This window comes from Macrotis lagotis, chromosome 6, assembly GCF_037893015.1.
Source record: "Macrotis lagotis isolate mMagLag1 chromosome 6, bilby.v1.9.chrom.fasta, whole genome shotgun sequence".
Taxonomy (NCBI): Eukaryota; Metazoa; Chordata; class Mammalia; order Peramelemorphia; family Peramelidae; genus Macrotis; species Macrotis lagotis.
Window position 1 is genome coordinate 89,212,598 of NC_133663.1, and position 15,330 is coordinate 89,227,927.

Genomic DNA, 15,330 nt, shown 5'->3' on the forward strand with positions numbered 1-15,330 from the left:
TAATTTCCTTAAGCTAAGAAAAATGAAATAACAAAGTTAGTTTTATAAATGAACTTTAATGCTCTAGGATCTTACCAAAACCCATGATGGATGGCATCCTTGTAAATGCCAATGCCGAACTAAATTTATGGAATTTTAACAAAAATCATAAAATTCGGGCGGCCAACCAATCAGGCTATACTTTTGTGCATAAGGGTGTCATTGATTACCTTGATTCTCTAACCTATCCATTAGATCCTGTTCCATGTAGAAATGACAAAGATCCAATTAGCCTAGGACGACTGTGTCCTGACATGATATTTTATGTTGTTATTAGATATGATATGAACATATAAAACATTGGAGTTTCTTCCTTTCCAAAATGTCCTAAGTACAAGAATTTATTCAGGTTCTCATTTAGATAAAGCAGAACAGATTCCTGCCTTCTCAGGTTGATCTTTAATTGGTTGTTTACACAACTTTTGCAGTAAAACTTGAAGATGCAATTAGAGGAGGACTAAGTTGTCCCACACAGTCAGAGCCTGCCTTCAGATTTATAACTAGAGACACACAGATCTTGTGGAGGGGCAGAGGAGAATATTCCAAACTTACAAAATCTCATTTAGAGGCCGATAGAACAACTTTTGGTCAGAAATATAGAAAGAAATATTTAATTCCAAATGAAAGAATATCACATTAGACAAATGCAACATGTAGTAATGGGCCAAGGAATTTCTTAATAGAACTAGATAAAATTGTAATGAAATTTATTTGGAAAAATACAAGAATACCAATGATCATGTTTTAACAATTATAAAAAGATGTTGTGTTTTGACCTAAGAATATATAACCAAGTAATATTCTTCAACACTATCTGGTACTGGGTGGGTGGGTGGGGGATAGATCATGTAATAAATTAGCTATAACAGACATCTATCAAATATATATGAAACATTGTTAAACCTATAAAAAAATGGGTAAAGAAATATTGTTTAAAATTATGAACTTAATAATCATCAACATATATATCAAGATTCAAAGAAGAAAAAGGATTGTTTATGAAATTTCAAGTGCATATTAAATTTAACAAAGTAGTAATAAAATTGCCCTATTCCCCTTTTGTTTTCTACTGTGTATGTAAAAAATTTTTACATTTCTGTCACTACCTATTAATCTACTCCACCTCCAAAAATAATTCTTTTCTAGTAACAAAAAGATGGAGTCAAGCAAAAAAATCAATAGACCATGTCCAAAACTTTGTCTTGTTCTATAGTTCTAGTTCATCAGGGAAAAAAAAAAAAGATTATTCCTTAATAAATTATTAGGGAAAATTGGATAACAACTCAGAAAAAAGTAGGTGTAGAGTCAGATCTTATACCTCAGGGAATCCAGCTTCATAATGGAATTAAAATTTGGCCTATTTCAGTTGTGGAAGAAAAATATATTTATTTTTTCTGTTCAAGAAATAGAAAGGAATGGCGGTGGCTAGGTGGAGTAGTGGATAAAGCACTGGCCCTGCAGTCAGGAGTACCTGGGTTCGAATGCGGTCTCAGACACTTAATAATTACCTACCTATGTGGCCTTGGGCAAGCCATTTAACCCCGTTTGCCTTACAAAAACCTAAAAAAAAAAAATAGGTATTATTAGGGATACGATATGTATACTTTCCTACATAGAATTAAAACACTTCTATGTAACCAAAAAAAAGTATGAAATATAGATAGATAATGGTAAATAAATGAAAAAATGATATCTATTGATACCTGAAATTTAGAAGGAATTGTTAAAAGTGAACCAATTTTATCATGTCCAGATAGAAATGAATTTAGACTAAATTGTGCCTTAACAGCTTACAAGTACAGAGCACTGGGCTAAGTGCTGAGAATATCTATAGAAAAATAAGAGAATCTCTGCTGTCTAGGAACTCAAATTCTAATGGAGACAAAAGCTTTGCAGATTTCAGCTGTCCCATGTACAACAGCAAAATACAGAGTGGTGCCTCTTCTTGAATGTCATTTCCACTGAGGAAATCATTTATTTCTAATGTTGAACCCTCTGACAGTGCCAAGCACTTGGGTGAAAATAATGTTTCTGTTTTGGAGGGTCTTCAAAAGATGTGGCTCTAGCAGGAACAAGCTGCCAGATTATAGCTCTACAAGGATTTCTTAGCAGGATGGTATCTGTTGGCCCTGGTCTGGAAGAACTGTTATTTGAAAGGGTCTTCTTGAGTACAATGCCCTGGGACATCTTTATTAGGGTCTGAGGTGAGAAGGTGGCTCCTATAGAGCTTACCTGCCTTGTGGAGGTTAATTGTTAGGGAGGGTTGGCCCCTGCTCGAAAGGAACTGTTTCCCCAGATGATGGCTACTGGACTCCAGTTGCCTATCTGGCTATTGGTGAAAGCTGGTCAGCTGCTGTAGTTGTTGATGAGGAAAGTGGACCCTTCTAGTTTTCAAAAGAAGAAATTGTCAGTAACCTAGAAAACACGAATAATCATTAATAAGCAGATATAGATGAAAGCAACTTTCAGTTTCTATCTTGTGACCTTCAAACTAGTCAAAAATGGAAAGCAAAGTTAGCTACTGGTGGGGGTCATTGTATTGCTATAGAATGTAGAAAAGATAGAAAAATAAGCCTGAACATTGCATTGTTGAGAACATACCTTAAAAGCCTAATAAAAAGTTGTTTCTTTTAAAATGCTGAAACCAGTATTCTATGTCATTACAATAAGCTAGAAGAAAGTAAGATATCCAACAAGAAGGGAATAATTTATTTGTACTGAAATACTAAAATAACTAAAATGACCCTTGTCTATTTGATGAAATATTAAAAGACTTTTATGATATTGTGTAGAATGAAAGATGTAGAACAATTAGAATGGAGTTCCCACTAATTAAAATGACAGAAAAATGAATAAAAATGAATGCATCTTGATGGAGACTTGAAGTAAATAAAAATTTATGACATTTTATGGTATGAATTCATTTATTTAAATTAAATAGTTGCAAAATGATTACTTGCAATTACCTTAATGTCAATATTGGTTTTGATAAGTCATTAAAAACTTTTTTTAAAGAAAGGAAATTATAGCCAAATTGATGTTTTTCTGTGTTTGCTCAAAGCAACAAGAAAAATCATTTCATGAAACATTTAGTCAAGCTCTCTGCAAGTTCATTTCTTTCTCTCAAAAACCTTGTATTGTTTTTTGAAGCCACACTGCTAATAATCTTAAATGACCCTCCTCCTTAATGTTTTGCAATAGATTTTATACTTGAAACCCTTGATGTCCTTGGCTGTTAACACTTTTGTTAGGAATGAGACAGTGGGGTATACTAGATGAGCTTCTTAGATGTCCTGGCCTCTTCCTTTAGTTTAACTCCTTAAAGAAATTGTGATAAAAGACAATGTTTTTCTTTACATTTTCCCATTTTCTATCTCTTGGAGTTTGATAGTTTGTCAGATCCATTTCAGGTGTTCCATAAAATTGATATTTCTTACTGCTGTTGATTTCACAGGGAAATTGCCACCTCTCTTTACATATAACTGCAAAGAGAAGTCCCCATATGGAATCTTTACTCCAACAGAGCAGATTATAACTCCTCTGTGGTGTTGTACAAAAATTCTAGGAAAACATTTGAAACATTTAGAGATAATAAGTGACTTGCCCAGGGTCACATAGCTAGGAAGTATTAGAAGCAGGATTTGAACTCAACGTTTTCCTGATTCTAATCAGAGAATTCTATGTATTCTACCATGTTTCCTGGTATTATTTGATTGTCTAAAGATATAATGTTTCTTAGCTGCCCTTTTTGCTGCCACCCATTCACTGGCACTAAGATAGCAGAAGGGATTTGAATAGGAACCAAATTCAATTTGGGTTTGGGGTTTTTGTTTGTTCCATGAGTTGCTATAACTAAAAAAAAAATTTTATCTAATGACAAAATACTAATGATTATCTTCTCCATGGCTAGTTTAGCTAAGCAGAGACACTAATTTTTAACCCTTTCCTGCTTAATAGAATTTGCCAGAATTCATACTGCCTTCAGAATTCCTTGCTGAGATGAAGTACTAGAATAAAAATTTTGTGGGGGAAGACTTATCTGTCTCATACTAAGTTCTGCTCTAAAATGACTGTCATTCTTCCATATAGGTGACTTTTAACTGCTCCTACTAATATTTTCATCAGTAGTTCTTTATTAAATAACACTGAACCATAAATTTTTATATTTTTTCACTGTAATGTGGGCCATTGTAGATCAATAACCTTTTAGGCACCAATGCAGCATAAAATTTACCCAGTATAATCATCACTGAGGCTCTCATAAAATACTAAACAATACTTGTTTTATTTTTATCTTCTTTAAATTTGAAGCAATTTAGAATTTATTTACATTTTATAGATGCTGAAAAAAACTCTTAAAGGAAGTGAGAATAAAGATTTGGATACAGAACATGACATACCATCTTTGATTCCATTTGGAGACGTGGTATGTAAAAGCAATCCATGCACTTACAAATTACTTTATAACTAACAATTTCATCGTAAGACTTTTGGGTACCTAACAAGAGTGTACATGAAATAACCTTTGATAAAATTTCCATTACTTTTTATGAATAAAGATTTTACAAGACCATTCAAAGAGGTTTATTAAGTAATTAAAAATAACTTATTGCAGAGAATGAGAGAATGTTGCTTATACTACTAATTACTTAAATACAGATTTTCAAAAAATCTACCAAACTCCTATGGGAGAAAGAAAACTAATTCTCCTCCAAAGCCCACACATATTCTCTGAAAATGAGAATTCATAAATATAGTTCCCTATTTTCTGACAATCTGAATCAATATTTGATGAATGATAGGACCACACTATTTGTACTTGTTGCTTTAAAAAATAGAAAATGCTCTAAAAATTCATGGTGAATTGGGATTTTGCCCCTTGTATTCTTTGGAATACTCTGAAAATAGTATTACAACAAATCATATATTAAACAGTCCCATGATTACTCTTGATTCATTGGATTATAGAAATGGAGTTGGAAGAAAATCTAGACTTCATTTAGTCTTAACTCCTTAATTCTGTAGTTAAAGAAATGGGCTTTTGGAAATTAAAAGATTTACCCAAGCTGACCAGGATCACAGTTTATAAAGTAATGTGTCAAAGGGCAGAGGGCCTCATTAAGGATGGACAAGTGCTTCTCACTCATTTATGGTGCCTCTGTCATGAATTTCTCACATCCCTCCCAAAAAGAAAAATGAATTCATCACCAGAAAATCAGGTTAGTCTGTGGTATGGCCTAGCAGAGCATGCACTCAAAAATGGGTCTGTTTTGGTTGAATTTGAGAATGACCATCTTTACTGAGATTACAGCTCTCTATGCACTCTATGTTTTTCTTTTCTTTTTCTTTCTTTTTTTTTTTGCAAGGCAATGACATTAAGTGGCTTGCCCAAGGCCACACAGATAGGTAATCTGAGTCCGGATTTGAACTCGGGTACTGCTGACTCCAGGGCTGGTGCTCAGTCCACTGCACCACCTAGCCACCCCCTCTCTGTTTTAATCTGAGAATTTTAGAAAGGCATTGTCCTTTATTTTATTCAATTCAATTCAATAGCCATTAAGTGCTGCAGTGTCAGGGTACTTAGATTTTTTTTTTGAATATCAATTAGACCTTCACTCTGAGTTTATGGTAGCACTGCTTTAAAAGATGTATGCATTATGTTGCAATATATCTAATTGTTGCTACAGCAATGATTACTGAGGAGATTGATCTCATTTCACATAGTATTAAATAATATTGCCATTCTGAATTAACTGAGGTTCAACATGCATATGTCCATTGCAGTTTTGTACTCAATAATGTACATTTATTTGCATTTATTTTTATGAAGAGTCAAATTAATTTTGATATTTTTCTCAAATTATCACTACCTTAGATTCATTTTCTGTATAGTTTGAATGATACTTCTACAGAATCATGGAATCTTACAGCTGGAAGGAACTGTTAATTCAAACATGCTTGAACTAACAAACACACTCTACAATTTTGACAGGTGGAGATTTTACAGCCTGCTGAGGAAGCCCATTCCATCTTTGGATAGCTCTAGTCATTAGAAAATTTTCTTCCATTAAGTCTGAATTCCCAACTTTGCAATTTCTACCCATTGCTCCCAGTTCCTCCCTCTGGTCTCAAAAAGAGCAAGACTGATACCTCTTCCCTATGACAGCCATTCAACTAGTGAAAGACAGCTATTTTGTCTTGCCCAAATCTCTTCTTATATCTAAACAACCTGAGTTCCTTGCATAGATCCTCAAAATTCACCTCAATATTCACCTGAAAGTAAATGACCTCAAGTCTTTCATTCTAATTTCCTCCTTCTTAATATTCTCTATTTTATCACAGTCTTTCCTAAAATGTGATACTCAGAACAGAACACAGAATTCCAGTTATTATTTGACTGGGGGATAATAAAGAGGGACTTTATAAGACTATGTTAGCTTTCTTGGCTGCCATGTTGTATTATTGACTCATTGAAACCCCTAGATTTTCTTTCTAACCCTAACTTCTTTATCCTGTATTTGTGAAGTTGAATATTTTAGCCCAAGTGTAAGATATTACAGTTAATTCCCTCTCAAATTTTATGTTTGTTTGTTTGTTTTGGCAAGGCAAATGGGGTTGAATGACTTGCTCAAGGTCACACAGCTAGGTAATTATTAAATGTCTAAGGCAATATTTGTACTCAGATCCTCCTGACTCTAGGACCAGTGCTCTATCCCTTGTGCCACCTAGCTGCCCTCTTAAACTTTAATCTATTATCCTAACCCCATTTTTTTTTTATTCTGTAAGGGTTACTGTGCCTGTCTTACCATATCTCTTCATTTGCCATTTTTGTCTTTCGTTGTTTTTGACAATTTGATCTTTTTCTTATGCCCGCTGTTACCAACAATATCTCATCCTCACCAAGCAATCTTATACTTTAAAAAAATTCTCGGGGCAGTTTGGTGGTGCAGTAGATAGAGCACCGGCCCTGGAGTCAGGAGTACCCGAGTTCAAATCCAACCTCAGATGCTTAATAATTACCTAGCTGTGTGGCCTTGGGCAAGTGACTTAACCCCATTGCCTTGCAAAAACTAAAAAAAATAAAATTCTCTTTTTGGATGCCCATGAATTGGGGAATGACTAAACAAGTCATGGTATATGAATAGATTGGAATACTATTGTTATGTAAGAAATGGAAAGGCTGATGCCTAGTGAACAGAACCAGGAAAACATTGTACACTTTATCAACACTGTGTGATGATCAACTATGACAGACTTAGCTCTTTTCAGCAATATAGTGGTCAAATATAATTCTAAAAAACTTGTGTTGAAAAATACTTTCCACATCCAGAGAAAGAGTGATGGAATTTGAATACAGACTGAAGCATACTGTTTTCACTTTTTTAGTTTTTATTTTTTCTTTCTTGTGATTTTTTCCCCTTTTGTTTTGATTTTTCTTTCACAAAATGACTAATAAGGAAAAATGTTTAACCTGATTGTACATGTATAATCCATCTCAGATTGCATGCTATCCTGAAAGGGAGAGTGGAGCGAGAAATTTGGAACTCAAAAATTTACAAGAATGAATGAAAACTCTCTTTACATGAAATTATAAGGAAATATTATTAAGGAAAAAGTAAAGTTAGCTGTTGATTGGTTAAAAAAAAGAAAAAATAAAGTCTCAAAAAAATTATCCTCTTGTCCCCAATATAAGTAAAAAATTCCTTCCTTAGCTTTCCTTGATAGTCTCTGCTAACTCTGAGTTTTAGGACTTCTGGTCTTAATAGAATACGCCATATTTCTTGAGGTACCTCTGTAACCTGCTGTTGTTTCTATCTTCTGTACTTGTCTTTTTAAAAAATTTTATTTATTTAAGGCAGTGGGGTTACGAGATTTGCCCAAGGTCACAAGCTAGGCAATTATTAAATGTCTGAGGTCCTATTTGAATTCAGGTCCTCCTGTCTCTAGGGCCAGTGTTCTATTCACTGCCCCACCTAGCTGTCCCTATACTTGTCTTTTAGATTTTTTTTTGATGAATTCCTTGGGCATCCCCACTGGTTGATTTAATAACTCAATTTTCCTCATCATCAGAATTGTTATTCCTTATATCTTTCATTCTTGAGAGCATTCTCTGTCTCTTTTTGATGACTTCTCACATAAATATTTAAGTCATAGGAATCAACCTATCCTTAGCCCAATCCTTTTGAAATCTACTATGCTAAAAAAAACTATTATAAAAGGCAGCTTTTATCCAATTGGCCTCTCCTATATCATACATTCTAATATGGAATAGTCATTTCCTCTCTTCCTCTTTGACTCATCTCTTCTACTGTAGTAATACATTTTTCCTCCTTGTTGAGAATCAATTCCTGGTTGCTTCTTCCATCTTTTGAAGTCTGTCATAAACTGTGTTATATTTGCTGCTAGGAGTACAAGAGTTAATATACTTGATACTCCTTTCCTGTACCCAATCAAAGGAATCTTCTAATTAGGTTAGATTCTAATTAGGTTTATTAGTCTTATACTCTTATACTCTTTGATTGGATAATAAACTAGAAAACATTGAAGGAAAAGTTATGGTTCAAAAGTGTAAGGGGTTCTCCAAAAAGTATTCGGTGTGCAAATATGAATCAGATATGTAACAGGTGGTTTATTCCTATGCAGAAAGAAAATTTCTAAGCATAAAAAGGATCTACACATGCATTACAGAATGATTCTAACAACTAGGGTTATAAGCATTTGGTAGAATAATATTTTAAGCCTCTTCAGATCAGAACACAGTGGTGCATTGTCCAATCAAACAGCTAGGTTTTCTCTTCTTTCTTTTGGTCAGTATCTTCTTCAGTTACTGATGCTCTGGGGATGACATAGTCTCTGACTCACGTACCACCCAGGTCATTTGGATCTGCTTTATCAGTTAACTTTTGACATCTCACTGGTGAAAAGCAGGTTGGATAATCTTTCTTATTATTGAGCAGCAATGGATCTCCTGCTACTGTGGGGAGGGGAGAGGGCCACAGTGCATCAAGTGTCCAGCCTGGTTTCCTACCTTGGAGGAAGGAGAATGACACCATTCTTTTTTGTTACAAATACTCCCTCTAACTTCCAAAGACTCCAAAAGGACCCTACCCAGAGAATAAGTCTCTAAGGACACTGGAAACATCTAAAATCTTCCTTTAATGATTAATGAACTCCCCCTGGCCATACCTTCTCTATCTCAGTGATTCCAAACCCTGTGGGCCATCATTTAAACCCTATATTCATCCCCAACTGCCCAATCCTTTATTCCTATTGCTCAGGGCCCTATCCCAAAGATACTCACTTCTTCTACTATGCTCTTTTGAATGTGTCCTTCCTAGGCAACAAACCTGATATCATCTTAATTCTCTTCCTTTCCTACTCTTTCTATCTTCTGACTGTCACTGAACCGTGGTCCTTATACAGCCTCCCTGATTGAACTTTCCAGTACTTGCTATCCTTTCACTCATTTCCTGCCAACTCACTGGTCTAGGTGAGGGAGTTGGAAAACTCCTTGCTCCCCACTGTCACTTCAGGTTCCATAACTCAATAATCTATCCTCCTTTGAGGTTCAGTGAATTTATATCTACTACCCAATCAAATTATGGTGGCTGTTGTCTATAAACTTCCAAGAAATGCCTGGAACTCAGTGTCTTTCCTCTCCAGTTCCTGCCCACAAACTAGAGAACCTCAATGCAATGATTTTTCCTCAAACTCCCTAACAGTACAGTTTATGTGACCTACTCTTTTACCTCACCATCACCCCAAGATGTATTGCTTGCATGTTCATATATTTTGAAATTCCTATTTCTAGGCACAATCTATGGTCACTTCACTCTTCTTTTCTACCACTTTCCAACTCTAAACCTGTTTTTTGTCCACTCCAAGACCTCCAATCCCTCAGTCAGGCCACCATCCCTATATTAGCTACACTCTTCGCCTTTCCCCATCTTGATGAACAACTCTACACTGGAGTCCTTTGTCCCCTTATCCAATTTCCTTTTTAAAAATATTTTCTTTCCCCCAATTACATATAAAAGCTAATTTTAATATTTGTTTTTTTAAATAAAATTTAGGGATAGAGACCCAGTAGTATTACTGGTTCACAAATTTGTAGCCCTTTGGTCATAGTTCCAAATTGCTCTCTAGCATGGTTAGATCAGTTCACAACTCTACTAGGAGGGAATTAGAATTTTCCCAGTTACCTCCAGATTTATTTTCCTTTTCAATCATATTAGCCAATTTGATAGATGTGAGTTAGAGTTCTTTTAATTTGCATTTCCCTAGTAGTTCTTTAGAGCATTTTTTTCATAGGACTACAACAGAATTGTTTATATTTTTCTAATTGGAGTCTGTAGCTAAGTACTTTACTTGTTGACCTAAGATCAAGAACAAATCTAAAAAGTGGCAGAGTTGACCATGTACTCATTTCTGTCTGGAAACTGGATGAGATTCCTTGCCTGACACTTAGGACTAAATTTAAACAATTCACAAGCTTAACAGCTAGAAGGAAAAATCTGAAAAAGCCCAGTAGATGTCTTTTGTACATTGTCTGAATCATCGACTCTAGGAAACTTTTTATCATCATACAGTACAAGCCCCAGCATTACTATGTGTAGCTGGTAATAGTTCTTTCTCCCATACCTTCCCAGCTCCTTGTAGTTTATTAGGCTCAGACAGGGTATAGTCACACATTCTCTTAAGAAATAGCGCTTAGGGGGCAGCTAGGTGGTGCAGTGAATAGAGCACCAATCCTGGAGTCAGGAGTACCTGAGTTCAAATCCAGCCTCAGACATTTAATAATTACCTATCTGTGTGGCCTTGGGCAAGCCACTTAACCCCATTGCTTTGTCCCCCAAAAAAAAAACCTAAAAAAAGAAATAATGCTTATTATCTAGTTCACCCACTTTATAAAAAGGTTAAAATTATCATTAAAACAAAATTTTAAAATGTTATCTACTCTTCTTTAGGCAGAGAACCAAGGCAATATTCAAATAATTGAAATTTCTTATCTCAACTGTATAACATGTTCTATGCCAGTGATGTTGTTTTTCATTTGTTTATTCTTTTATTTTATCTTTTTGACCCATGATATCACTTTTCTTTCATCCTTTATTAATCTTTATACAAATTTCTTCACATGGAATATATTTTCTCAATGTTCAATAAATTAAATTCTCTTCCTCTTCCACTTTTTTCCCACTATTCTGTTTAGTTTAAATATTTTAACCATCCCAGAACCATATTCATAGTCATATGTCTCATCCCACCAAATCTCAGTGATCTCGCTCTCTCTCTCTCCCTCCCTCCCACCCACCTCCCCTTCTTGTCTCTCTGTCTTTGACTCTCCTGATTCTCTTTTTTAAAACTAGATCTCTCATCTTTTTTTTTAACTCTCTTTTAAAGACTAGATATCTGTCTTACTACTTGCAGGAAGTACGCAAGGCCTACTTATGTGCTTAGGGCTACTATTATTATATCTTTGATCTCTGCTTCATTTTCTATGAGTTAATTTGTTTCCTGTTAGGTACCCTGGTGCCCTGCCACCCCTGCCCAGGGGTTTGCTATATTAATTCTGAACTTAGCATTGACACCTAATTGTCTTAGCCCACCATGGTTCAGAATTTCCAAACTCAAGATATCCACCAACCTTAGCTTCCCCAGTAACAGAGATTTACACATGCATACCACCATGACGAGCTCATTCTCTTTTTTTTTTGATATTGTGAATTTCTGAATGTGTGTACTTTGCTGTAAAAGCTAAGCTGTAGAAGCTTCTTTCTGTGTTATCTACAGTCTACTTAGGTAAATTGCCTCTCCTCCTCCACCCCCGCCGCCATACTTTTCAATTTAAAACTCTTTTGATTTGGTTTTGTAAGATTCTGGGCAAATATATTCTTATCATCCCTTGTTTCATTCATTCCAACAATTAACTAAAATGATAAAAAGCTTTGAATCTTGTATCAAACAGTATCTTTTCAATAACAGAATTTCATATGCTATCATTCAGCTAATAGAAGATTTTTAAAAAATAATTTAAGAAAAATTTCTTAAAGTTTTATGTTCAGGCATTAGAATGTTAAGCATGGAAAGATGTTATTCATTTCTATGAGTATTCAAAAATGTTGAACATCTCACTTTTTCCTTTTTTCTCCATTTAAAGTTTCTATCTCATTTTATTCGTTCTTAGAGGAAAAACTTGTGAATGTTTACAAACCAATAAATGAGAGTATTTAATGTTCAAAAGACCATGCTATACAGCATAAAGTAAAAGAAACAATAGCTGATATTTTAAATATGTCCACTCAATAAAATAATATTTTTGTTTCTTTGATTCTCATAGGTCGGCTGCCTAGCTGTTCATATAAAGAGATGCAGACATTTTTCACCCAGAAGTATCCTTTCTCTTAATTAAATTTTAAAGTAAAATTCAGTTTCCCATTTCCATTAACAGCTCTATTATTTTTTTGTATTATGAGTAGCTACATTCGTTGTCCTTGGAAATATTCTATACTATTCTTTTTTTTTTCTAATTTTTGCTAGGCAATGGGGTAAAGTGACTTGCCCATGGTCACATATCTAAGTATTAAGTTTCTGGGGTCAGATTTAAACTCAGGTACTCCTGACTCTAGGGCTGGTGCTCTATCCACTGCACCACCATGCTGCCTCTGTACCATTTTTCTTAAGAAGTCACATAATTCTTTTTATAATTTTCCTCTTTTTCCTCTTCTAATAATTATTTTCTTTTATCAAATTCTTATTCAAAAGTCTATTCCATGAGAGATTTGAGGGGATCTAGCAGTTAGGTTGCACAGTGAGTAGAGTGCCAGACCTGAAGTCAGCGATTCATCTTCCTGATTTCAAATCTGCCCTCAAATACTTATTAGTTGTGTGATTCTGGCCAAATCACTTAACTGTTTACCTTAGTTTCCTCATCTGTTAAATGAGCTGGAGTAGGAAAAGGCAAAGCATTCCAGTGTCTTTGCCAAGAAAATCCCAAACAGGGTCACAAAAAAATTGGACTGAAATGCCTGAATAACAGCAATAACCATAAAATAATCTATGGATCGAGTCATTGCTGTAATTTTTAGGTTAAATGTCTCACCAATGACTCCAAGAAACTGTTGTATGTGTAGCAGCCACACCTGGTAAAAATCATCTTGACAGACAGGCAAAACCAAATTGAGTATAACCATCTGGTCTAAACTCGTCTATGCATTAGGAGGCTGGCAACCCAAAGCATATGAGTGGCAGAATGAGCAGATGAGAGCAGTTTGTTTCAGCAATCATGAACACAACTGAAGCAGATGCTGTGGAGTGCTTAGGGCTTGGTTAGATATTGAAAATATAAAGATCTTCTACTGCAGCCCAGGCCATTGTGAGGCCAATGATTTGTACATCTCTCTGTCACTTAAATCCAGTTCATATACTATCCCAATCCAGTTCATATACTATCCCCTCCCTCTCCACTGTGTCTTTAGTCCTTTACAAAATGAGGGATGAACAAGAAGAAGTAGTAATATGTATAGGACATATCCTTTCAGAAGTTACTTCTAATTAAGTTATCAGATTTTTCTTGATTTCCTTCCCTCCTTCCTCCTTCCCTTTTTTCCTCCCTTTCTCCCTCCATTACCTTCCTTCCTTCCTTCCTTCCTGTCTCTCTCTCTCTCTCTCTCTCTCTCTCTCTCTCTCTCTCTCTCTCTCTCTCTCATATGCTGTCTGGAAAAAGTGCTTGTTGACTAAACTGCCCTACTTTTCAAAGTCTGCTCATTAATATTTTCAACTTTGTTTCTTAAAATAAACCAAATGTATATATCTTGAGTGCAAAAACTTAAGTGGCATTACACAGTGTCATTATGGTTTTTCCATCTTCTCATCTCTAGATTTGGTTTATACTAAAAGGAATTGTTTTAATCAGAAGAGCAAAAACAAATAGTTTAATAAAAAGACTTTTATAAGTAACAGGATAGACTAGAGCAGAACCATATATGTGAAATTATTCAGGGGGTAGAAATTACCTGACAAATCTGACCAATGTACACAACTAGCCTGGATAATTCAGGCCAAATTATTTCACCCTAAATACACCCTAAATGTTAAAATTAGAAATTATAAGTGGCTTATTGCTCTTAACTTTATACTTTTTTAAAATTTTAAATTATTATTGTCATCAGTATTCCTCATCAGTCTGTTAAATCATATGTTTAAGCAAGCAAGCATTAATTAATCACTAAGTACCAGGCTAAGCATTGTGCCATGTACTGAAAATAAAATATATTTAAAGAGACAGCCTCTGCCTTCAAAGATACTTTATGAACTACTAATATGTTAAAATTTTTAACAGAGAATGTAATATGTACAGGAAAAGTAAGATTTGGTCTGAGAAATACTGTTCTACACCACCTGTGTACCACCTGTGATGTTTACTCAGTCATGAACAATAATAAAAACTATTCTTAAAAGATTCTTTTCTTTTTAAGATACATATACATCTTGAAGATTTTGATCTGATTTGTCAAATTAATAAAGTTGCTAGAAAATCATTGCTCAACAGTTTAAAAAATGTTTCCTGAATTTCAATATCTATTTTCAGTCAACTTACAATATTACACAAATCTGTTTGTTCGCATCACTGTAAACAAGATCATGAAATGCACTAATGCTCAGTCTGTGAATTTTAAGAACAATGAGAAGAAACCTGCAGTTAAATTTGATGAAGTGAAATACTTCTCTGTACAGGTAATGGCAAAGTTGTTAACCAACAAAATATTTATTAGACTAGTTGTGTAGATGTTCTCTTAATATAATTGTTCTTCAAGAGTCTGACCTTAGTACTTTTCCCTTGATTATCTTATTCCCCATGACTTTCTTGTAGAAAAACTGCTAAAGGTAATAGCCGCTAAAATCACCTTGACAACCAAAATGAAGGATGAATTGAAGTAGGGAGAAAGAAAACTATTGCAATAATTTGCAATAAGTTGTTGCAATAAACTATTGCAAGTGAGAAGTGATAAAATTCTGAGTGACAGTATTATTCACTTTATGATTTATGAGGAAGTTAGGCATGCAAGAGATATTGGAGAGATAGAAATTACAAGATTTGGTAATTAATTGGATATATCAGGTAAAGAAGTGAAGAGTTAAGGATGATAGCCACTGTACCAACAAACCTATGGAGCATATTTTGTGTGTGTGTGTGTGGGGGGGGTTATAAGGCAAAGGGGTTAAGTGACTTGCTCAAGGTCACACAGCTAGGTAATTATTGAGTATCTGAAGTCACATTTGACTCAGATC

General features: G+C 34.7%; 1 protein-coding gene across 1 annotated transcript in view; it reads left to right on the plus strand.

The window, feature by feature from the left end:
• The window catches only part of C2CD6 (C2 calcium dependent domain containing 6), a 106,646-nt gene that overhangs the window by 10,315 nt on the left and 81,001 nt on the right, over window positions 1-15,330 (plus strand). Inside the window, exons 2-4 of the mRNA XM_074192747.1 lie at window positions 4,379-4,465; window positions 12,380-12,431; window positions 14,630-14,775. Coding sequence (XP_074048848.1) covers window positions 4,379-4,465; window positions 12,380-12,431; window positions 14,630-14,775 — 285 coding nt within the window. The remainder of the gene's footprint in view (window positions 1-4,378; window positions 4,466-12,379; window positions 12,432-14,629; window positions 14,776-15,330) is intronic.